Source organism: Syngnathus leptorhynchus, chromosome 2, assembly GCF_054491065.1.
Source record: "Syngnathus leptorhynchus isolate UIUO chromosome 2, UIUO_Slep, whole genome shotgun sequence".
NCBI lineage: Eukaryota > Metazoa > Chordata > Actinopteri > Syngnathiformes > Syngnathidae > Syngnathus > Syngnathus leptorhynchus.
The window spans coordinates 9,882,743-9,908,366 of NC_141196.1; the positions used below are offsets into that span (position 1 = coordinate 9,882,743).

General features: G+C 41.3%; 4 protein-coding genes across 4 annotated transcripts in view; 1 reads left to right on the forward strand and 3 right to left on the reverse strand.

The window, feature by feature from the left end:
• Positions 1-533: 533 nt before the first annotated feature.
• LOC147060654 (uncharacterized) lies at positions 534-4,319 on the reverse strand. The gene is made up of 9 exons (XM_085906157.1): positions 4,274-4,319; positions 3,729-3,842; positions 1,980-3,656; positions 1,768-1,867; positions 1,484-1,632; positions 1,192-1,304; positions 926-1,015; positions 725-847; positions 534-650 (listed from the first exon to the last, which is right to left on the reverse strand). The coding sequence occupies exons 1-9, from the start codon at positions 4,317-4,319 to the stop codon at positions 534-536; spliced, it is 2,529 nt and encodes an 842-aa protein (XP_085762283.1).
• Positions 4,320-5,383: 1,064 nt separating this feature from the next.
• On the reverse strand, positions 5,384-9,949 carry LOC147060655 (uncharacterized). The gene is made up of 6 exons (XM_085905433.1): positions 9,820-9,949; positions 9,533-9,749; positions 8,329-8,420; positions 8,048-8,187; positions 7,870-7,974; positions 5,384-7,781 (listed from the first exon to the last, which is right to left on the reverse strand). The coding sequence occupies exons 1-6, from the start codon at positions 9,947-9,949 to the stop codon at positions 7,698-7,700; spliced, it is 768 nt and encodes a 255-aa protein (XP_085761559.1). The 3' UTR covers positions 5,384-7,697.
• Positions 5,974-7,450, forward strand: LOC147060656 (glutamine amidotransferase-like class 1 domain-containing protein 3, mitochondrial). Its single transcript, XM_085905434.1, is given in 4 exon segments — positions 5,974-6,081; positions 6,363-6,539; positions 6,830-7,095; positions 7,162-7,450. Coding segments are annotated over 4 exon segments (744 nt in total). The 3' UTR covers positions 7,355-7,450.
• Positions 9,950-10,716: 767 nt separating the features above from the next.
• Positions 10,717-25,624, reverse strand: part of LOC147060657 (uncharacterized) — a 110,374-nt gene continuing 95,466 nt past the window's right edge. Inside the window, exons 6-14 of the mRNA XM_085905461.1 lie at positions 23,440-23,565; positions 22,916-23,103; positions 16,410-16,570; positions 13,618-13,729; positions 12,878-13,021; positions 12,604-12,717; positions 12,375-12,530; positions 12,052-12,177; positions 10,717-11,709 (exon numbers count right to left, since the gene is read on the reverse strand). Coding sequence (XP_085761587.1) covers positions 11,491-11,709; positions 12,052-12,177; positions 12,375-12,530; positions 12,604-12,717; positions 12,878-13,021; positions 13,618-13,729; positions 16,410-16,522 — 984 coding nt within the window. The 5' untranslated portion in view covers positions 16,523-16,570; positions 22,916-23,103; positions 23,440-23,565 and the 3' untranslated portion in view covers positions 10,717-11,490. The remainder of the gene's footprint in view (positions 11,710-12,051; positions 12,178-12,374; positions 12,531-12,603; positions 12,718-12,877; positions 13,022-13,617; positions 13,730-16,409; positions 16,571-22,915; positions 23,104-23,439; positions 23,566-25,624) is intronic.

Consider the following 25,624-nt stretch of genomic DNA (forward strand, 5'->3'; position numbering starts at 1 on the left):
CATGACACACACAAAAATCCTAGCAAAATAATTTAAACAAAAAAAATCTTTTGTTAACAAAATAAAAAAAAGGATCTGAAATTAAAAGTACATATTAGGTTCATGAACTCGATTATTGTGAATAATTGTGAGAATTTCATTTTGGTATAGCATTATGTCTGTACAGAGCAAAGGTCAAATAGTCACTCACAAAATCCTTTTTTTTTTTTTATCTTGCACCTGACGAATCCTTCATATATATAAAATTAAAACTGAAAACTAATAAAAAATGTAATTATAATGAATCATTTATAAAATACATAAATATTTAAAAAATATTGAAAACAAAAAAACTCCCAAAACTTGCTGAATTTAAAAAAAAAAAGAAATAAAAACCCAGACATGAGCAAAACCTGCACACCTGATGCAATTTTTTACTTCAAGCTTGCAAGTTCATTGAATCTATTGTTGGTAACATATTTCCATATTTCATACATATTTCTGGAAGTGGAATTTTAACAGACTGTCACCTTGAGACTGAGGTTGATGACTTTTCAGACTCTGCTGCTCTTTTCTGTCTCCATCTCACTTTGTGGTTGATCTTCTTCAAAAACTGGATTGCTCTGTCCTCGCCTGTGCTGCGTCTGAACTTCCTTGAAAATTTGAAGAACCTTCCAATCGGACAAATGGGGTGAGTGCTAACCTTGATCAGAGAGAAATAACAGAGATCAGATATGTAAATTACCTTGGATTTTGGTATAAGACCCACTCTGAAGAAACCAATTTGCCCTGATTCAATCTTTGTGCAATCTACCACGGTGGATGCAATGTTTTCTGGTGATGGTCCATCACATAAAACTCCGTCCACCTAAAAATGTCAAAATTACAACAAAAGCAATAAAAGTAACAACAACTGATGTTAATAGAACCAATCATTGTTAGCCACCTTATCCCCCAGCTTGGCATAAACTTGGTTGTGGTGGGTCGTGTCGGCTTCTCCTGTAGGGTTGGCTGAGGTCACAGCAACAGGCCCTACCTGAAATAAACCTTTAATTTTACACCTGTTTCCCCATTCTCTCCAAAACAATTGGGTCAAAAATAACCATTGGGGTCAAAAAGGGACCCAATTATTTATTTAATCGAAAAAGTTGGATCAAATGATTCTTAGTTTGGTTAAAATCTAGTAGACTGATTCATATCCATTGGTCTTACTAGATCTATAAGGTGTGTGGCCACAGAACAGTCCGGGTTCCTGATAGCAATGCTATGGGGAGTCCCAATGTGTTTGGCAGCGTCTCCTAAACCAAAGGTGTCCATCCATGCGCCTGTGTAAGAGTAAGAACAGAAAGAGCAGTGTACACCAACAGTTTTCTCATCAACAGTAAAGAACACATGATTTCTTATTGAAATTTCACAAATGATATGAGATTATATTATGCGTTATTTTTTTTAAATTTCACCCAGCCATCCTCATTAAGATCAAAACCCACAAATGCTCCCACACCTCTTGGTATAACCATGCTGATGGATGATGGCCAAGCAGCCTCCATGAAGTCAAGAAGCAGCGGACTCAGCAGGTGTCGGACTGGGTCAAGCTGCTTGATGGAGGACAGCCACAGGGACATGGGTCGGTCCTGTGCCTGCTTCTTCACCCTACGGCAAAGCCCAGCTGTTAAAGAACAACAAATACACAGGGAAACCTCGAATAGATGTGGTATATTGCTAGTCCACTTTAACAAATGCTTTCCTCTTGAGAGATGATCTTCTCCACCGAGGAAAAACACTCACTTGTACGCTTTGACGACTGCATCGGGCCTGTCGCACGCTGCCACCAGCACATAGACCGTGTCGGTAGGGATGCCACATATTCCACCATTCTTCATGATGTCTGCAAAAGAGATTTAAGTATGTAAGTGGTTGGGAGTGCTTTCATTTTTTGACTAGTCATTATAACTTAAGTTACCTAAAAAAATGCGCATAATTGTCTTGTGTAATTGTACCTGCAATTCGTTGAACTGATGTGGCCTTTCGAGCTGGCAGATGCGGGCAGACATGAGCCCCTCCCCCAACCCCACTCAGCCTTATTAAAGGCTTGCCAAAGGGAATCTGAGGGGACTGGAAGGTGCTGTTGAAAAGGTGAGCCGCAAAACAATAAAAACTGACCAGGCCAAAGACAATGGTGACGCCGATGTCATATCCGTAAGGTAGCGCATCGAGTGCATCCAACAGGAAGCTGATGACGATAAGCTGAAAGGTGAGCGCGTACACAAACCAACCGACATTTACAAACAGAGCTGCGGCCGTCACCAAAGTGTTGAGCATCAAGAAACCGATGATGCCGACGGCTACGTTAAAACCTCTCGCGCCGGCGTACAGCCCTCCGTATCGTGTCAAGCCCCACAGCGTCCACATCACACCGTAGAGGATAAACACGGTGCTCTCGAAGGTCTTCCCTCTGGAGAAAGTGACCGAACCGCATAGCAGCTGCAGAACCCCGCCGGCGACCACCGCCCAGGGGAGAACCAGAACGGACAACACCGCCTCGTCCCCAACTGTAGTTGTGATAGCAAAAGTAGCCAACACATTACACGCATGGCCCAACACCTCTGCATCTGCATATTTGGAGTACCCTAAGAGAGGTGCGTGGAGCTCCTTGTCATGAGGTCGAACAATGAAGCCCCTCATCCTGGTTACTAAGGCTTCAAAAAGGCCCTGCCCTGTAGGGATCATTTTAGTGGACACCATGTTGTACGTTATCACGAAAAGCATACAAGCAGAGCCGATAAATATAACCACTTGTGCCCCCTGACTCCCTTTGTGGAAGAAGCCTTGAGGTTGAGAGGCGATTGCGATACAATAAGCAACAAATAACAGATGGTAGAAGGCTTCCAGCAAGCTCTTCTGACAGCTGAACAGAGTCAGGATGAAGAAAAGCACGGAGAAGACGACCGGGAAGGGCACAGGAGAGTGGGGCTCGACGGAGTAGAACGATAGGAGACCACCGTAGCCCTCGGCCAACTTCAGCACTGCTGTCAAACCATAAAACGTAGCCGAGAGTGGCTCCAAGGCTCTGTAGAAGATGAGGCACGTGGCAAGCTGGAATGCGCCGGCTGTCCACAGCCAGGCGACGTGGCCAACAGATAATCGAGGGATCACGTCCAGCAGAGGACTGGCCAACACCGAGGCCGACAGCAAGTTCATCACCACGCCCACTGACATCATGTCGTCACACCCGCGCTGCGTCTTCATCTTCAACTCGGCTTTTGGTTTCAAGCCTGTCCCTGGAAGTTCCACTTTCCCTTGCGTGATAGTGCTCAACAAACGCCCTGAACCAAAGTAAGCACCGGCAAGACAGACCAGAAGGTAATTTGCTGCTGCGCCAACTTTGCTGAAACCTTCGACCGACAGGCTGGCGATTTGATGGGCGCAAGCTAAGCTGATGCTGATGGCAATAACAAACAAAAGCACTTGTCGGACTAACAGGGCGACACTGGCGATGACAACTAGGGCCAAGGCAAAGGCGGCCAAGCCAGGGACCAGTGAGGACCTCAGGTCTTTGGGCTCAAGCACCCCCTGTCCTGTCAGGATGTAGATCAGACTGGAAGCGCACCACAGGGCCGAGATTGTCAAACACAAGGAAGAGAACAACTGCAGCCTGTCCCGGCTCCGACACACACCTAGAACAAGACACGGCACAATTTATTTTGCGATACTTACGACATTTAGAGCTGGAATCTATAGTTACAAACCTGCGTATGCTACAATGGCGGCTACCGTGAGGAGTAGAACCCCCAGGGCAGTTTGGGGGATGAAATCTTTTTGAGGAGAGCTGCCATAGTTGTTTACCAAAAGCAGAAGAGAACCTTAAGAAAAAAATGATTATTTTATTCAGACGTTGATGAGTAAGAAAACACAAATACATATATAGATACTTAAATAGATACACACACACACACACACACACACACACACACACACACACACACACACACACACACACACACACACACACACACACACACGTATATAGTGATGTAAATATTTATTACAATTTAGTATTAGTACTAAAAATTAGTAGTGATGCAATGTCAATTAATTTTTAATTCTAAACTTTTACCGAATGATTTGTGATTGAAATATGAAACATGTTATCAACAACTGCATCAGTGTGAAAAGAATTTAGGAATTTGCCTTCCAAGCTTTATTGATGTATTTCAGGTCTTTAACCTTCCATTTAATATTTCACTGTCATTCACATACATCTAAATCATTGAATTGAATCAAAATGTCTTACCACCAGAGATACCCAATATGCCAACGGACATGTGCAGCTGAGCCATTGCACCGGGAAAAGTGGAAAGACGTTCCACAGAGCTGCACTTTATACGGCTCTGTGTGGCATCATCAGGCAGATGTCACACCCTCAAGTGTCATATTACTTGGATCACGGAAAAGCTAGTAAAATACATACCGTGGTCAGCCTAGTTTCAAGAAAATGTACTGAATTACGTACTATAATGAATCAATTATTCTCATATTTCTTAATCATAATAGTAATTATTATGGTACAATAACACACACAGTTCCAAACAGTAGCAGGACAACACAAAAAAGAAAAACAACAACAACAACAATGAAATTACTTATTGTGTGTTTTGTCCAGTTGGTATTAATTATGTATCTGATTACGTATATTAATTTTGTGGACCAACTGACTTGTTAAAAAACAAATTAATGAATAAATAAATAAACAGATATGCACAGCAATTCGTTATAGTATATATCAACGCATATGTGATAATATTGAAAAGTAGAATAAGCAATGATGTTTTTCTGTCATACAAAAAAATACAACAATTATTATATGTCATCAAAATACTGTAAATACAATTTTGTTTATGTAGCATGGCTTTTAAAAAAAAATCAAAATCTCAAAGCACAGTGATGGTGTACAGTTTCTTTTTTAAATGCGAACGTGAAATACTGAACAACATCCGTAAAAGTGAGTATGAAACAGAATATTAAAAGAAACACAATTGTGAAATCCATGATTATTTTTCAATAGTTATTATTATTTCCCGAAACACAAGTACTTGAGGATGAGAGGGATGGCCCAGCATATTGGTGTACTAAAAGTGAGCTCTGTGAATGGGATGAGATCATTCTGCACGGTGGGAGGAGACTGGAATGGAGAAGCAAATAAAAGCGAGTGTTCACTTCATGAGAGTCACATCTCTTACTGGGAGAGTCGACACAAATTGTGCAGATCTTTTCAAGGTGAGATTGATTTTGTGCTCTATTCTCAGCTTTATAACATTCACAAACAAAGTATATTCAACTAGTCGTTGCTTTTGTAGGTTTTATGGAGTTTGAACTATACCAAGGCCACATTGTTTATGCATGTATTCATTTTTTTAAAAATTGATAAACGAGGTGTATGAGATTGGTTTTACACTTACACATTTGGGAAATGCTTTTGCTGACAACGTATTTGAATTCACCTGAGGCAGCACATGAGCCTCCCATGTCAATGCCTTGTGAATTTTTAATGCAAAATAAAGAGGGCATCCATGTAAAATTAAAGCCTTTACCGATCCTTTTTAAATGTGTTACATTACTGTTAAATTACAATAGAGCCTTCAGTTTGTTCAGATTTCAAAACAACTCCCACACAAAATGTTGAGTTTGAAGTTAAAACAGCACCATGTAAAAAAACAACAACATTTTTACACTACCAACACTGTTTAAGGTAACATTCAAACAGTCCCATAAATGAAAAACGAAATTGAACAGTAATTAAACAGTAAAAATACAAATACAATACAGTTTGGTATATTTGTTCATGAACTTGTTTTGTCACCATCAGTTCCCAAACCACTTATGTGACCCCATGTGCTCTGGGGTTGCCATTGACGATTAGCGTCATCAACACTCTGAAGACCACAACTCACACTGTGTTTGTGTGTGTGCGCGTGCGTGTGTGTCAGGAGCGCCATGGCAAAACGTGTAGCCATCATTCTCTCGGGCTGCGGAGTGTACGACGGCACAGAGATCCACGAGGCCTCGGCTGTCCTCGTTCATTTGAGTCGCGCTGAAGCCAAAGTGAGTCTAGTGTCACATAGAGGTGAAAAAAGTACTCACTTTCTGTACTTAAGTAAAATAATTGATTCAATTCCTTTACTTACTAACTTTGAATAAAACAAAAGTACAGACTGAAATGTACTGAAGCAATAAGTCGTCAGAAAAATAAATACCCAAAGTACAAATACCTGCAAAATATACTTGAGTTCAGTAGAGTAGCACTTTACTTGCCACACACAACCTCTTTCACTCAATTGTTTGATGCAGCTATGCGAGGACTTACGGGTGAAATCCCTCCCCAGGCTCAAATGTTTGCACCGAACCAAGATCAGATGCACGTTATTGATCATTGTGAGGGGAAACCTTCGGATGGCAAAAGAAACGTCCTGCAGGAGAGCGCCCGAATCGCCAGGGGTGACATCACGGATTTGGCCGAGTTAGATATTTCAGCGTTCGATGCTGTCATCATCCCTGGTGAGGCTGAGAATTTTATACGAATATTTTTTACTATTTACTTTTTTATGCTATTATTTATACTATTAATGATGATGAATTCGTAATATTGACAACAGTAATAATCATAATAATAATGATGAAAAATCACAATAATTAAAAATAATTAATGTTCCAGTTAAATTTGAATTTGGCTGTGACCACTCCTACAGCAGTGCAGCCTTCCCACTTGCAGATCCGCCTGTCTGCGCTTGTCTGTGAAATTAGCACATTGATTGTAACTCACTTCGGTGCAGTTAGGCCACATGCCGCGCAGGATTTGTGCCGATCGCAATAATCCTTTGAGAAAAAAGGGACAATTTCTGTGTTTTCCTGTTCAGGCGGTTTTGGCGTGGCAAAAAACCTCAGCGACTGGGGAGTGAAGAATAAGGACTTCAGCATCAAGCCAGATGTGGAGAAGACCCTGAGGGGTTTCCACAAAGCTGGAAAGCCGTTGGCCATGTGCTGCATCGCTCCAGTCCTTGCTGCCAAAATCCTGCCAGGTTGTGAGCTCACAGTGGGGCAGGACAAGGAGAGTGACATGTGAGGGATACTATTGCTTGTCACTACGATCAATGCGGCAAAATTGTAACGGGCTGTCCCTCTCAGGTGGCCGTACGCTCAGACGGCGGGTGTCTTAGAGGAGATGGGCTGTAAGCACGTGAATACAGGAGTGCAGCAAGTGCATATTGACCTTAAGCACAAGCTCATCACCGCTCCGGCTTTCATGAGCAACGCTCCCATTCACGAGATCTTCGATGGAATCGGCGTCATGGTTGAAGAAACCCTGAAACTCGCCTAAGACATCTTCAAAGTCTCCCGTTTGTGTTTTAATCAAATACATTCATTGTAGTTTTGAAAGTCTTGTGATGCAGAATCATTTTCAATATACATGATGGCAAACCAAACAAACTGTTTCGTCTCATTTTTGTTGTCAAACATTGAAATAATTTTGATATGAAGCAGTCAGTGCCTTCGGAAATCAAACATCAAAACAGAAACATCAGTTAGCATTGAGTTTGGTTTCGAATTTATCACCATAGAAACGGGAATCAGTGACGGACCCCCCCAAGTTAGGAACATGCTGGAGGAACTATAGAATATACCGTCAAGATATTTTTTAAAAGCTACCAGCATGTGCGATGTTATTGTCTTTGTAAGAAGTGTTTGAATTGGTCTGTTCCACAAACGACAACAGTTGCCTGGAATTTCCTAGGACGGTCAGGATCCTGAAAGGAAAAGATTCCTGATCAGGATATTGAATGAATCCCGCTAACGCGCGCAGAGGTTTTTCGTACAGTACAAAGCTCGTCTCACCTCTGTCGGGTACGCTCGGGTGGGAACGTAACGAATCACAAAGCCGCAGCGCCTCTTCCGGGATGTGTTGGGCTCACTAGCATGCACGAGAAGGCCGTCGTGGATCTGTTAAGAGGATGTTTCCATGTCTGTCTTAAACAGTTCAATTCTTGAACTGTAAGTGTGAATTTTCACTCACAGACATCTGTCCGGCAAAAAGGGGACAAAGCACAGCCTGGTCGGTTTGGAGCAACTCTTCCGGGATCTCCTGATTGACTGTCAGCATGTTTCCAGGCCGGACGGCTTGGCGATGAGGAAACATGCCGAAGCAGTGGCTACCTTGCAGGAAGAAGCAGTTGTTGAGTTTACAAATAACATGATGGGTTCAACAAAAGCTCCCTCAGATCTTTTCATGTAAACAGCCAAAATGAAAATTGATTAAAAAAAAGAATTTTTGGTAATTTTTCAGTATTCAGCTACCTGGGATCACCTGCAGGGCTCCATTCTCTTTCAGCGAGTCATCTAGAGCCAGCCACACCGACAAAACGGGCCCACCGGCAATACCCCAATACCTGTGCGCACCATTTACAAAAGCGAACATTCGTGATATAGACACCGGAAAACAAAACCAGTTTAAAGCACGGTAGTTTTACTCCTCCCACATTCCTTAGCACTTGTTCTAACTCTCTTTTGCTCTAATGATATGAAACGATATGATAATATGACTCAGCTGTTTATTTGTCACCCTCAATCGACTTTTACTGTAAAAAAGAGAATTGTTGATCAGCACTGTTAGGGTTTATAAACTATCTTGATCGTATGATTATGTTGAGATGTAGACTAGAATGATGAACTTTGTTTGAACCTTTTACCTTTCCTTGACTCTGAAAAGTTTAACCATTCAGTTGTTGAAACTTTCCAAATGGTGTGGAAACATCCTTGTTTAGATAGTCATCTAAAATACTCTACTAGGCTTTATTTCCACGACCTCGTAAAACAATAAACTGGGACCCTCTGCACTGGTTAACCATTTGCTGAGGTGACCACCAACTGGGACCCTCTGCACTGATTAACCATTTGCTGAGGTGACCACCAAACATGTCAAATGTCACCCCCACCACTACTCAATAAATATGCTCTTGTAAGAGACTAACGGCAGAGTCTGTTCGAACATTGCTGTACCTACAGTAACGGACAAGCTCTCCACTTGCAAGTGCTTAAAGGGCATACTGTCTCCCGTGTGGTTCTTGCAAAATAAGTTAGAGTCAGAACATCTCTAACAAGCACCAAAATGTCTTTTTGTTTTTTTGCACTGATCGGTTGGCACTTTTAAATTTCGTTGTACATGTGTGACAATGACAATAAAGATATTTCTATTCTATTCTATTCTATTCTATTCTATTCAACCAAAACATTAGCATAAATGTGAACAGTAATTTATATGGACTGATGATTGACTCCTCATGGCTGAATTTTAGTCATTTTAGAGCTGTAATTTTAAGATGTTTTCCTCCCATCAGAATCTAATTTCGGCTCGTGCCTAGTTAAGACATAACGTGGTAGCACAATAAAGGTACGCAAATCTAAATTAGGACTTGCCTGTGGACTTTAAAAAAAAACAAAGTAACATCCAAAATCTGCGTTATAGTGGAAGCACAAATGTTGAAATTTTTCAAAAACGCACCTCATATCTTGATGCCAAGCCACATACGGCAGTTCATCCCCACGAGTCCTGCCTGGGGGCACCGGGTATTTGCAGATGAAACGGGAATCCAGCAGGATTACATCGGGGCCCAAGATGGCTTGCAGCACTTGCAAGATGCGAGGGTGTTTGCTCAGGCCCATTACCCAAGGATACTCAAGGTGAACATTATGAAGGCTGTACTGGGTGTATTCTTCACCTGGCGACAAAAAAAAAAATCCATTTGTAATGTACAGAATAACTCTCCGTAATGTATTTTTTTTTTTTACCAAATTCCTTCTCTAGCTGGGCAAATGCAAGCGTGGCCTCCCTCAGCTCGCCGTCGTTCAACACGGGCACGCGTGAAAGAAAGCCTTGCCGTTCGTAGGTCTCCAGGAGCTCGCTTGGGGATGTAGTCATGTCTGCTCGTGTTCTATTTGAAGCGAAAATAAAGACTGTTCCATGAACTATTTTATGGATTTGTGATGACTTAAGGCCCACCTACACCACAAGGAAAACACCCTACACGCGACCTTGTTTTCTTGACCCATACCAACATTCAATGTCCAATTTGAAGTCTTTCTAGCATAGCAACGGAATCCACAAGTACCTGCTTTGTGTCCAGTCGTCTTTTCAAGCTCTCCTGTGGTGTTACGCCACGGGAGGAGATTTTATAGAGGTGTGTGAAACCTGTGGAAATTCTTCTGTCAACTGGCTAAAATGGAAATCTATCAAATGAGATATTCAATCCCTCCCGACTCTGACAGAACAAAAGACAAGGAAGAGGAAAATCCATGATGCTGTGACGCACGTGGTGGTGGATTCCAATGAAAGCTCTCCTTTCACACACCTTACACCTGGTCTGTTTCATCTCAGCTCAAAGGGAGGCATTTTATGTCAAAGTGCTGGGAATACAAACAATGCCTCCTGCTCATTAAACTTTATCTGCTGTTTTCATTGTATTGCATTTGAGTTCCCTTGGATTGAATAATTAGTGTGAGGCCCATTGTGGGAGGAATAAAGGTTCTTGAATCAAATTCCTGAAACGTGACAACAAGTTGACGTCTTTTTGTGGGAAATTGTACTGTGGTGTGATGGTGACCATGAACGTCAATTAATTGATACCGTGACTACATTTTGCATTTTTATTTGGTGAATGACTTTACGTTTGGTAGAAAATAACAGTACTGGCTGTTAAATAATATAAAAACGATTAATAAATCCAAAGTGATTCTAAGTCATTTTCCTTCTATGCATAATCATTGTTCATAATGTAAAACTTACTAATATTCATAATATATTGCCTTAGCATTAACATAAAACGGTGGACATAAAATCATGGTAAAAAAACATAACAGACATGAAAGTATTCGGCCAACATGAATTAAAAACCCTCCATAGACTACATAATTTTTTCCAATGACAATTGATGAAATAATGAATTTCGTTCTAAAATCTATTTTGTTAAACCCTGATGTAAATACTAGAATGTACATGATCCTTAAGTGAGACGTCATCTCAAAACATGAAATTTGGTTATCAAAGTAAATCTGCTATTGGGTGTAAAAATCTTAACTCCCATTAAAAACTCCTCTTCAATGCCATAGATAGGGCCAAGATGAGGTACTACATTCCTGCACTCTAAATTCACAGACATAACATCTGACTATTGCAGCTTAATCCATATCAGGGATGTCCAATTCTGGGGCACTTTACTTTCTCGATGTTTCCCTCCTCCTCAAAAAAAAATGAAAAAATGATTAGCTCTTAAGCAAGCTCTTCAGTAGTCTGATAACGATCTTGATATACGCATATTTATATTTTTCCCTTGAGAATTGAATATTAAAAGTGCATACATTTCACAAACAAGGTTGCTATGATCCTTTGTTATCACATAATTGTTTACAGTATTTGTAGGGTTTTCTGAAACATCATGAATAAATTTGGATTGGGTGCTTTCCTCAGTCTTTGCTCCTATTCAATTGCTTAGGACAGAGTGGGTGGTGTTGCTTTCTGGCTGCAGTCTGTGTTCTTTTGTCGCCCCCCTCTGGCTGCAATTCGTTATTGCAGCGGTGCACCAGTACTGGGTCCTTGTTGGGTGCTGTTTTTTTCAACAGCAACCTCTGCAGCATCTGCTTGTCGGATCGCTCCCGTCGAAAGTCATCCTCGTATACTTTAAGCTGTAAACCAATGTACAATGGAGGTTGTTGTTATATTCGTTACTTTCTTATTCTATTCGTATTTTTTCAGAGCACTGTCTGATTGACTTCCGGTCCTGCTGGCTCTCTGAGTGTGCACCAATAATTCTGCATAGCAACAAGAGCTCACATGTGACCAGCAGGAAGAATCTGAGCAATATTAAACATTTGTTACCACCTCTGCTACGTTTTACAAGGAATCCCAGCTTGCAGTATTTGTGTTATCTGTGTGATTTGTATTTTTTTTTATATCAAGAACTTGATTAGTATTCAAACCCTCACTAAGCTTTCCAAAGTGTGTGTGCCCTTCAATTTGAACACTACCTGTTCTTGGAGTAGGTCTAGCTGTTGACGCATCTCCTCCCTCTTCCTCCTCAGCCTTTGGTTGTCCTGCAGTGTGTGTTTGTGGTTGCTGTGCTCAGTCTGATATTCTGCCTCATAGATCTCGGTCTACGGACACAGGACGTCATCATGGCACTGGGTCAATACCAATACAATGTACCATATGATCACTTCTGGAGCACATTGGAGAAAAAAGCCGAGCAACCACTTGGTGGTGCTTTTGTCCATCGAATTGAAATCTTTTTTTCCCCATAGCAACAGTGAGTTAAAAGCATTCCGATTCTGTGTTGAAATGAAAAGCCCACCTGACACCTCAGTGCTTCGAGTTGCTCTTTTAGATCCAGCACCTCTTGATGGGAGTCGCAGTTCCGGTGGTTGGCCTGCTGCTTCACATCCAGACTGGGAGAGGATGCGGGGAAGCTGGAGGATGAGAAGTTGGGCGCCGTGGCCCAGACCTTGTCCTGCGATGAGAAACAATTCTTGCATCGGGGCTCACGATTCATCGCCAGACGAAACAGAGAGAGATGAAGATACTTTTTGGGTGGGTAGCTGTTGCCTCCGTTGCTCCAGTAACCGCACATATTCTTGAAGTTCTTGATTCTTCTTCAGCTCCAACATGAGTGCCTGCTCGTAATAGTCCTTTGCACTCTGCACTCAGACAAACGGGTTACTGTGATTGGAAATAGTTGTTTGTCAATATGTAGCATATGACTCAGAGGCGACCAATCCCAAGTCAGCTAAGATAGGATCCAGCTCATAGCCACAAGGATCTCCTGTGGATCATTTCCATGTTTCTGTGTGTGTTTACCTGCTGGTTGTCCACTTTAAGCAGTAGTTTGTTGTTGAGCTCTATGAGGGTGGCCTTTTCCATCTCCAAACCTTCCAGCCGGTGCTGCAACCCCTGGGTGGTATTGCGATACATCTGATCCCACTCCTCATTCAGTTTCATCAGCTGCAACACAACCATTTCATCACCTCCATTAGTGTTAGCACTATCATCATTGCCGCACTTTTTTATTGGATTTTGAATCGGGGTTCAGGAGTGGCTCAACATACCCAGCTTGGTATAACGGTTAAAAAACCAACATGTGCTTTTCTTTTGAAAACTTAGCTTTTTTGTAATCAATACATTCTAGTGATTCTATTTCATGTGGAATTTATACAAATTTGTGTTGTTTTTTGTTTTGTTAGTCACATACTTCAGAGGGCAGCTAAAGTTGTTCTTTTTTTTTGTGCCTTTTTTAATTGATGAAAGGAAAACACAACTGAAAAATGTTTTTCCACTCCACCATCACATTATTACTGCTGTCACACTGATGTGAAAGGGAAATAAGAAATAGCTGTATCGGAAGAATGAATTACGTTTCTTTAAAATCCCGAAGTACAGCTTGAGGTTATAGAATTTGTGTGGGGGGGGGGGAAGAGTCATTTTGACACCTCAGCAGCAATATTTCACACACCGCCCACACATCCTCTGATTTTTACAGAGAACCGTGTCCTTTCCAACATCAGCAATACACACAACAAAACAGAAGCGGCAAGTTGTACCTCCTTGTTAACTCTGCGGAGCTCCGTGTTCTTGTTGAGCAGCAGCAGCTTCTCTTGATCAGCCGAGTTGATGCTCATGCTGTCAGCGACATGCTGCTCCACAGAGGGTGACCTTCGAGACATCAAACACAAACTGCCTATTCTGTATCTGCGTACAGTACAGTTGACCATAGTCACAAAGCAAAGCTTTTTCATCTCCTTTTAGGCAGGCAGGCAGGCACGCACACACACACACGCGCACACACACACACACACACACACACACACACACACACACACACACACACACACACACACACACGATGATCCATTTTGATTTCAAAATTGTGATTACACCGTTCCATTTAAAAATAGATTGGGCTATGTAGCAAATTGTCTTATTGGACAGCTAAATCTTTGAAGGCAATGCCACTATTACAGTACTGACAAGTTCATATGTACGTAAAATGACAAGTTACCGATTGCATCATGCCCTTTTCTATCATATTGAGGGGAATCACAATCCCAGTAAATCCAAGCGGATCAAATCACTCTACTTTAAAATCAAACCAGACTTTAATCATCTGACACCCCGTGGTGTGGTGTGGTATGGTGATGTGTGCAAATCGGTCTTCAACTGGAAAGAAATTCCAGACACCAGAAAAATCTACTAAAGTGCTGTTCTGAAGCATTTTTACTTATTGTTACTTCCCACCAATGGCGGAAAACAGTAGCGGAGGATTTCCATGAATAAAAACAAACACACATGCACAGAAGAACCTCAGGGTACTTTATCGCCCACTCGCAAAGAGTGAGTGCACTTTTGGAGAATAAAACCCAAGCCATTATGTTCACCCACGCACACGCACACACACAAATATATGTACTATGTGTAGTCACATTAGGCACTCGAGACTGCCAACAAATGTTTACCTTCATTTGCATGATGTTGGAAACCAATAATAACTACTGAAACATTTTGGATGACAAGCCAAGTAAAAATATTAGCAGGCATTAATTAGCCATAGCAGCTTGCCCAGTGCTTGTGAGATCTCATCTCATCTCGGAGGAATAGCCTGCGGGGTGGGAATAGAGATGGCATGCTCCTGGAAGAACACACACAACTTTGCATGTAGCGCCCGGGGCCTTCTCACGCATGCGTGCTGCAGGACTCACAAAGAGAAAGACGACGACCAACTGCTACCTCATCTCCCTTTAGGCCAAATTCCCCCGCAAAAGCGTTAGCTTTCATCCACTTGCTTTACATGCAAGGCACTGCTCTGTGAGTTCTTCTGGACAAGGTGTTGACAAAAAAGGCAAGTTGGAGTTCTTGACAAGAGGACATGTTTATTTGTAGAGAGCTGAAGTTACATCAGTGTCCCAGTCTCTCAACCGGCGGATAAAAGTTAGAGACCAAATCCAAAGCACACATCCATCTATCCATTTTCTGAACCGCTTAGTCCCCACAGGGGTCGCGGGCGTGCCAGAGCCTATCCCAGCCGTCATCGGGCAGTAGGCGGGAGACACCCTGAACTGGTTGCAAGCCAATCGCAGGGCACACAGAGACAAACAACCATTCGCAATCGCACTCACACCTAGGGACGATTTGGAGTGCTCAATCGGCCTATCAAGCATGTTTTGGGGATGTGGGAGGAAACCGCAGTGCCCGGAGAAAACCCACGCGGACATGGGGTAAACATGCAAACTCCACACAGGGAGGGCCAGAGGTGGAATCGAACCCGCACCCTCCTAACTGTGAGGCGGACGTGCTATCCAGTGCGCCACCGAGCCGCCCAAAGCATACATTCAAGATAAATCTTCCCATTTTTAATATACTTAACGACTCCAAATAACCTATGATCAATCTCTGTCGTCTTTTTTTCCTCACTCTCCAGATATTGAAATAATCTTACTTTTGAATCTTGTTCCAAAGATTTGATTTCTATTTTTCCAATTGTGGATATATTTTACTCTCAATAGCCTAATTTAAGTTTTTGAAAAGAATATTAATGGTCAGATAGAGTACATGTCCATGTTAGTCAGAGACAGTGGTCTGGAGTTTTCTTCATACGGCCACCGTGTGAGCTTTTTGGCTGTGTGGTTGTTGTTCCTTTGTGTGAAATTATGACATTGAAGTCATTTTAACTTCAAACTCAGCCATCACTATTTAAAAAAAAATCAAATGAGAAGGGTTTGAAGCAAAAACCAAAGCGGTCGCAACTGTCTTTCTGGGACAGCACGTTGCTGATCTCGAGCCATTCTAATTTTGCTTTTCTGACAGCTGATAAACACTGTAACCCATTTTTACAAAGTTTCCCTTCCTAAGGTGTCTTGGAAGGGCACCAAAATGCAATATGTTAATAGTCCTGTCAAGTTTTGTGATGGAGGGTGATAACAAATCGGTCGAAGGACAGCTGACTTGACGTTGTCATCGTTTGCGTAGCCATGATATTATAATATTGAAAAGAAAACATGTGACCTCAAATGGTTGACTAGACATGAGATTGTTGGGGGGGGGAAGTCCGATAATATCATTTGTGATGACCTCATGGGAAACTCCATGAACACTTTTTCTTCCTCTTCTTCACTGGTGCTTTTTTTTTTCCTGAAAAAAAGATTTTCTCTAACAATCTAACAGATTGCTCATATTCATCATGCACATAAAAGTAAAAAGTGGGTAAGAACATTTATTGACAAGTGATAACATCATAAAATCCATATCTGAACATAATGCCTCATCAATATCAATTTTAGTACTTCCACAGTTGACATGTTGCATTTTACGTATAAATAGAAATGCAGAGGATACATACCAGGATGTTCCTGATGATTTCCTGGGGTCCAGTTCGCTCGTCACTGACGAGTCTTTGTGTATATCTGCCGCTGATGAGGGTGAAGATGTCAAAGCCAGCTTCTCTTGATCCATAGCTGATCAAATAGTTAGATTTCTGCTCTCACATGCTGTCCCTGTGGGCTAAAGTAACTAGTGTCAGTATTGTTTCATAACATAAGAGGAAGTCGCTGGGGTCGGGGCCACATGATTTAAAAATAGGAGAAGAGGAAATGACGCTCTCTGACAATGATAAGCTGTTTGGGCTTGGAAGCAATCTGGTTCATTTTGCAAATACATTGAAAATTGCACGAGGTGACGGTGCTCTTTTTCAAATGGTACCTGGGAAACTTGAGTTAACGAATGATTAACCAATGGGACAGGAAGTACAAAGATGAATAGAAGAGCTTCTCACATGAGGACAAAAGTAGTATACCTCAAAGTTAACAAGTCATCAAACAGCTACATATATCTTAAAGTTTGATGTCAAACTAAATATCAAAAAGATAATTACATATTCACATAATTTGGTGTTAAAGTTGTTGCTAGCTTAACGTTAACATAGAATAGGAAACACCATGGATGGGCTAATACTTTAACAGTGGACAACATATGTAAACAGACAATCATATCTGTTTATCATCTGCGGAAACTGATGAATATTACTGCAGATTACTGAGTAATAATATGCACTAACGTTTTTTTGTTTGTTTGATACCTTGTTTACAAACGATGTGGCCCATCTGCTATTCTTTGAATTTAAATATGACCCTTGAGGATGAAAACTGCCTACCCCTCACTTATTCGAAAATGTTTCCAATATTTCTAATTAATATTTACACACTAATAAATACATACAGTATTTAAAGCGCTGTATGGCTTCCACATATTTGTCCCATTTTAGAATGTAAACAAAAATACTAATAGAAATGAGCTTGTTGGAATTGATGACGGTAAAGCGTTTAAGTGTTCTTCAGGTTGTTTCCTAGGAGCTGGCAAAAGTCTGTCGTGCCGCATGATAATGTGGGACCTGGCTGTAACTGATGATAACAGTGTCATACATATATTCATGACAAATAATGAAAGGGTCAGACTGATTGTATTCACCAGTGTCCTCGCTGCAGTAGGTTAATTAGAAAATCACATGCTCATCCGAAGGACAATTGAGCAAATAAAAATATTTTTCTTAATTATTTTTCCCTCATCACGCTGAGCTGTCTTTTATTAGCGCAAGCTGAATTAATTCCCGACCTTACTTGTGCCTTGTTTGCCTGTGCCAGAGTGCAAAAGATTCAAGACAACATCATCTTGATCTAGAGCTTGAGGGAATCACAATGACCACGAGACATCTTGAAAAACCTCTGAAATAAGAGTAAGAAGTGCATGCCCATATACCAGTAAATAAACAAATGACAGAATATGACATTTAATCATCATTAAGTATACACTATTTATCAGGCTCATCTAAAACTAGATAAATGAAATATTTGTTCATTTAATTTGCATTTAATTATTTTATTTTTGTGCCATTCAAGGTGACTCGGCTGAGCGGTGTGGTGGCGCCATCTTTTGCATAATGTGCTTCACTGAATGAACACAGAGTTGAACCGCTAAAAGCATTTCTTTTTTTGACTCCTTTAAGTGTTGAATACTCAAGGCAGGAGCAGGAGAGGCAACAATATACATCGACGCTGTGCACTAGCTGCGACCGAGTCACTCGGGTGATTCCGTTCACGTGTCTCTTCCATCTATCTCGGACGCCAGTCAGAGTATTGCTGTGCCAAGCAAAGACTTTGCCGGGCGGCCCCACAACGGCACTGCAGTGCCTTTATTGACCCAAAACTCTGTCACAGTCAAGGACAAATGGGATGCTGCTTCCGAGGCGGAGTGATAAGGAGCAGAACGCGGAGGTGGATAGTTTTGCTTCAACGTCACCAACGATTAAAAGGAGTTTGATGTTTTTTCACTGAGACAAACAAGGAGCTTAGAGCAGCCAATATTCTTTTGTAACAATTGAGTGACATATTTGGTCCTGTGATTGAAGGTGATGACGGTTACAGATACCGGGCATCCGTGGAAATCCTGAACAGCGTCTATTCAGGCAAGTCAGAGGTGGCGCCATGTATGACTTGACTATTTGCGTGAAATCTCAACAGCACATTGATTCAAAACAAGCATGCCTGCTACTTAGTATTTATGATTTGCATGCAACACGTAAAACGCAATTACAGATTGAAATGATTCACAAATGATGTATGTCTGCTTTAAGGACATTGTCGATTTTATCAAAACATGCTGTCCTCTTCTGCTATAACTGTTATAGCTATGCTGTGTGTATTTTACATCATAGGATGTGCGTGCCACAAAACACATAATAAAATGGCTGATATTGACCTTTCATTTACCTTTTCACGCTCTTCTCCCTTTTGAAGATATTACTCCCAACGTGTAAACTACATTAGAATGGATTGAATTTAATCAGATCCATTTTAATTTGCAGCTCAACTAGATATAGCGACTAATTGATCTGGAACGCTGTGGTTTAGTGTTATTCTCTCATTGCTGCCCTCTTCCTTCTAGCCTCCATTTCTCAATCAGACAAAGAAATAATCAAAACAGGCCTGCTTGTTAATTGTGACCCATATGTACGAGTTGAAGAAAAAAAAAACAAGCAGCAAAGCGTTGTCTGTGTATGTTTTTCCCTGAAGAAAAGAAAATGAGCCAAAGAGTAGGTCTGTTTATCACACCAAGGGTATGTTTTATAAATATTGTTGGGGCAAAAGGGTGTTTAGGAGTGACAGCAGCATTTCTCTCCAATAACACACAAGGCTGACTCCAAAATATTTCATTTTTTCACCACTTGGACTCTGTGCCAGCTGAGAGCTTGTTGAATGATTGTCAGCGAAATGTGGAGCTAGGCATGGAAGGGGGGGGGGGGGGCAAGGGGTCAGGCCTACAGAGCACTACTTCAGTTTTATCTGTTCTTCAGTTTTTGCACCTTCTGACCAAGGTGGAAGTTCTGAAGAATCACAGTGTTGAAGGCAGAGGAGAAATCCAGGGAGAGAAGACTGACGCTAGAGTTTTTGCTTTCCAGATATGTGAGAGCTGTGTGGATCACTGCTGATTCTGAGAAGGGACCATCAGGAGAGGAGGTCCCTTTTGCTCATTCAGAGAATCTGCAGTTGCTTGCTTGTTGGGACTACTTAGAGCAGGGGTGTCAAGCTCATTTTTGTCACGGGACACATTGTAGTCATCGTCTCCTTCGGAGGGCTATTATGAATGTCAACCCAAATAAATGAACGCCTCATTTTATACACAGTATAGGCTGCAGAATAAACTCATGAATAACTACTTTTGAAATCTGAGACTAGTAAGAACTGTTCAAATTTTTGAAAAAACGAATGGTAATAAAAATTGCTTGAAACATCTCTATTTTTTAAAAGTGAAGACATTTTGCAATTTTAGTATTGACATAGTCAATGCACAATTTGTCTTTGCGGGCCAAATATAATTTACACCGCGGGCCAGATTTGGCCCACCGGCCAGAGTTTCACACCCGTGAGTTAGAGTATTTGATCTGAAACCAGTCCCCCTCTGACCTCTCCTTTGTACGCAACCTTCACGTACGCTGGAGGGTGATCTTTTTTGGTATATTTTCTGCAAACACAAAAGCCTGGTTGATTGTTACTGGATCAGCAGTTTGTGGAATTTGCAGACCAGCCCAACTGCAAGCAGCTACCCTGCTGGGTTCAAAGTCACTTTAATTCCCTTGCCTTCCTCATCTAATACTGTACACCTTGAACTACAAAGTAGTTCCCAAATGAATGAGTGAGCTGGGAATAGAACAAACATGACTAGTTTAAAAATAAATAAATAACTAAGTTTTTTCAAGGCTGCGGCTTGCTTTTGGGAGATGCTGGACTTGAGCGATGCCAGCTCTAAGCGCAGTAACTTGTATCGAGGGCTGTGGGGTGCAATTTACCTGACAGAATCAATGGGAGCAATTAACAAAAGAGCTAAATGAGTGAAAATTGTGCCAAATGTGTTAATAAACCGTTAATTCAGTGTGTTTGCATGTAAACATTATTTACAGATGAGTGGTGCTTTTGTAGAAAAAAAGTGTTCAATTGTGTTTCATTGAAGTCGAAGTGGAAAGGTATTATTTAACAACTGGGAAAGTAGTTCCTAAAAACGATCAAATGGGTTAACAAAGCATTGACTCAATTGCAGGAGTGTAATTGTGAACAGGCTCACGTTTCTTCATTCTGTAAAACCTCCATTATCAAACGTGCTGATAGTAAATGTTGGTATTTGGCACACCTCAAAACAGGTGTATGTCATGTTTTTGTTTTGTGTCTTTTGGAAAATCTGGGTTTCGAATTATTTACATTCCACCAGGTCAAACCAAGGGAACGCGTTTTGGGAACAAATAGACAATTTCATGGAGCAAAAATTTGAATTGAAGTCATCAATGGACCTCGGTGCTTATGTTTGTCTTGCCAATCTGGCACTACATCATTTGTAATAGATAAGAAAAGAAAAGTTTCTTTGGCGCGTCGTTTGAACGACCACAAGAGCAGTAATGTCCACTGTCCATGGTCATATAAGGATGCTATACAGGAAGTAAGCATCTTAGTTTGATTTGATCTTGATTAAATTCCTTTTTTACAGTGTTTTTTTTTCCGGTGCTGCTTATTTTATACACTCAAATGTCCACAATTGTTAAACTACCCATTGCAAACAGAGAGCAATATCATCCAGTCAGATATTTGCACATACAATGGTCATTTTTTTTAAATCTCTGCCTTCAGATAATTATTCCCTGAGACTAATTGCAGCTTTGGTCCTATAGTAGCATCATTTTTTGAGGGTGTAGACAGTTGAATGTGCGCTGGCCTACTTCTTATTTATTTTCGAGCCAATACTAGTATTTATGTAGTGAGCTGGGAAATCATAAATTAAGGAACGCTAGCTTCTAAATATAAAATTCCCGGCTCATTAGCTGCTTTTGATTGGACGTAAAAGCACCTAATCATCTCTTGGTTGCAGTGAACTCTGAGAAATGTCGATTTTTCTGCAACATCTCGTCTTGAAGAGACAGAGGAGATGGAGGAAGGTACTCATAAAACATCGACATTATTTTCTACAACTGACAGTGTGTCAATTGTGTCTCGTAACCATTGCAACTGCTCTCTGATGACATCGCCAATCAGCTTTGTGACACACAGATGGGCTCCCGCAGAGTGGGGTCATCCTGGCGACAGGCCGCTCAATTCGTTTAATCAAGCAAAGGTACAAAAGGGGAACAGATGGTGGTGGAAGTGCGGATTCATTGATTTATCTGATTTGCCGCCATAACAAACATGAGCTTGCCTGATCTCGATCACTTGAACAGCAACTCTTCACAAGAAGAAGAAGCCAAGAAGGACCATAGTGATTTATGTTTCTGCCTGCCGATGACAAACTTGTCTTTTAGGAGATGCAAATGAAATAAACCTTGCAATAAAATAACCTTCACTCCTCTAGCCATTGGCACAACCTAATAATCCTTCTATATGCACATTTACATGGCAACATAATGATCAACTTTCACAGGTTGAAAGGAAAATGGCTAAATATGCTATCATTTGCATAAATACCGACACTTTTTTTTAATCAGTGTCTGTTTTCAGACAAAAATCCTGAACAAACAACTCAAAAACCAGCTCAATGAGTATTATAATGTTATATAAGAAGATCAATAGTTTCTTCAAACACTGGTCAGAATTCATTTGAAATGGACCGCTTGTTCAGCTCCTCAAATAAAAAAAGGATTGCTTTAAAAGTCCAACAGACAGACAGACTCGGCTACGCAACATGCTCTTGAAAAAGTTCATATTCCGGCTGGAAGACTGACTGTAAATCTGCCTTCATCTGCCAATATTCCTCCATCTTTGGAACCGCTTCACAAAAACATAAAGGTGAAATATTACCCTCCCAGTACTTCAGCTCCCCTTCACTTCCACTGCGTCCTTACATTGTCATAAATATGAGCAATATAAGATGGCATTGTCTTTCACGGGACAGTAACTTTTCTAAGAGTGCCTTTCTTTGACCAGCGACTGGAAATCTATTAAGTGGACGCATACATTAGTGTATAGGGTGGGATGAAACAAGTTGCTCGCATGTCCATCAGACAAAGGACATACGCAGTCTGTTATGGAACACTGATTAAATAATTACTTGGATTTTAGCATAAAATACATGAAAATAAGTTTCGGGATCAAACTGTAGAGCTTAAAATGAATTATTCTTGAAAATTATTCAATATTATCTGCTGTCATCCTGCTTTTTACGCCTACAGAAATCAATTTATTGTATAATGCTCATCGTTGGGCAAGACTATTGATGCAGACATTAACTTGGTTAGTTGGGATTAGTTTACTGGAAATGTTTAGAGGAGTCGGTCCACAGTACACAATTTGTTCCACTGTAAGTGCTATGTCATACCTTGCTGGTTTGTTCTCTCTTCCATCTGCGGTGTCGCGCCTTTCCCAAAAAGGGAGTAGATGAAGTCAGTGATGTAACCTGCCAGGTTTCCTCATTCGTCATACTGCCCCCGACCCAGGCCAGAAGCATTAGCTCACCGCGGGCCTTAATTGGGACGTGTCTAATAACAGAGGTCCCCAGGGTTCACTCTAATGAATAGAGAATATCATTAATGCCACTGTGACGGATATCGGCTTGCAGCTCTCCGGCATTTCACAACCTCACTCTGTCTCTCTCCTCAGTAAATACTCCCATGGTCCACCAGAGCTACCCACAAACTCAAATCCGTTTTTAACAATCGATTGTCTTTGTCTGCTCGGTCTATCTGTTTCCCATTCTTTTCCTGACATTATTTACAGTGTTGAGCTAGGAATAAGGTGGGTGTGTTCTTGAGATTTGCTCGGTGCTGCGTAAGCATCAGTGTCAACAGGTGGGTCCAACATAAGATGAACGAGTGAACAGCTGGTGTTTTATGGTGAGGTCACCTCGAGGTATCGATCTCTCGCTGTCTGCCGCGTTGTCACGGATCACGTGGGGAGACGCTGTTAGATTCACCCAGCATCTTAACCTCCCCGCTTCTCCATCTGTCTGCTCGCATGCTGCGAACTGCCCTTCAAAAATAGGGGACAAACAGTTTTGTATGCAGCGCCATCTGCAGCAGAAGGACATAGAAATATGTTTTGTCACATAAAAACCTGAAAAATGAATAGTATAGAAAACGGATGGAAGGATGGAGGTTTGTGGCATATGGGATAAAGTTGCATCGACGTTTCTATTTCTGGATGGGTGCTTGGGGGATTACGTTAGCATGATAACCAAAAGTGACTGACAGAGAATGTGATCAGCAATGGCAAGCTCTAACAAGGGATTCTCGAGTGGAATGAGAATGAATGTGAACATGAGAAATTGAGAGAGGCAAAGGACAATTGGGGTCCGAGTTGGTGTGTGAAGTTCTAGTGGGATTAGTTAGCTAACAGAATGACTTTAAAATCTTTAGTAAGTCTTTCTGTGTTTGCTCGTGTATCTTTGCAAGGGTGCTTTTAGGTCACGGGTGTTTACAGTCAGGGCTGATGCAGTGCCACTGCTTCACATTGACGGACAGCTTATCATTAAACATTGACCCTTGAATATTTAGCAGGGAAACACGAAAACTGTTAAAAGTTATGGCACTGGCATCTGGATAATCTATTCTGTGGACGGGGGTGAATTAATGGTGTAGTTCAATAAAAATAAGTGTCATTTAGGACATGGTATGAGTTATACAAGCTATCACTAAACATTTGACATCAAGGCAAACTATGCTGCAGAGCCCTGACCTTGGCTGTAATAGATGGAGCACCTTTTCCTTATGCATTGGTCACCAGCATGGACAATTTAAATGTCAACCAGGCCCGTGGGGGGAAGAAGCAGTGCTTCCTCACTGCATCAGCTTGGAACATATCCAAAATGTCTGACTTTGAGCCTCACTGGTGCCGTTGCTCCTGCACGCACGCACGCACGCACACACATATACAATCTTGACGTTGACCCCCTGCTTTTTGTCCTCAAGGGAGTCTAGTCAGTGTGACTTGTGAAAAATACAGCATATTAGGGTATTAGAACACAGAGTTGACCCAAGCTGCACTTTGTCAAGGCTTGTCAAACATCACCAGCCAAATGTTCTTCAGTGATGTGTTTTGCGAATGTGTTCTTAGGTGGTGGTGATATGTATGGTGCACACACGCAGAGTCAAACTGAAGGCACATGTGCACAGGCACGCAAGCGCTTGTCACCGCAAGGGAAACAGAGCACAGGGTAACATGAGATAGATTCGACACCTACTTTGCATGCAAAGTGTGTGATCTGTGACGCATTCCTTTGTCTTAAACACGTAACTTTTAGTTCACCATTTGCTACAATTTAACAATTGAGTCAGCATATTTACATTTCAGATATGCACCGTTGCATTTATCTGCCAACAATCCAGGCAGGGAGATTTTGTTAGCCATGGGAGCATAACTAAAAATGAATAACAAAACCTTGCTTCATCTGTCCTAGGGTGACTACTTATCACCACCTTTAAATAAAAATAAACATTGTGCATTGTGCCCCAAACACATATATTCCCCTTATTTGCCATCCAGAAGTATTAAACTCTCAGTGCTTTGCAGCATTTCAAAAACTAATTCTGACCTTTCCATGGAGGCATCAACTAAATGATATTCAATATGCAGATCATTTGCAAAGCAAATGATGTGGCACAATTCCAGCTGGGTCGCAATTGCTGTCAAGTGAGTTGGGGAGGACCCACAACACCGCAAGCTAATCATATGGAATAGTCTGTCATGAACCACAGATTACAAAGAATAGTTTTTTGGTATGAATAGGACTGGAGGCAAATGAAGTCTAATTCAATAGCAACAGGTATGGTCGCATCCACATCTAGATATGATGTCTTCATTTTGTTTGATTATGGGAGGTTTGGGCTATTTTGGCCATTATAAAGCTGAAGTGGCCAAAACATGCCTCGAGTCAGGAGTCAAATCAGCTTCAATGTTTTGATTATAAATCAAGAGTGATGATTTTCACGTATTATGGAAAGGTTCAATCAAGGCAACTGTACTTCTCTTGTTTCTTGAAGATGTTTTAATCTTTCATCCAAAAGTCTAAAAATAAAAGGTAACAGACTTC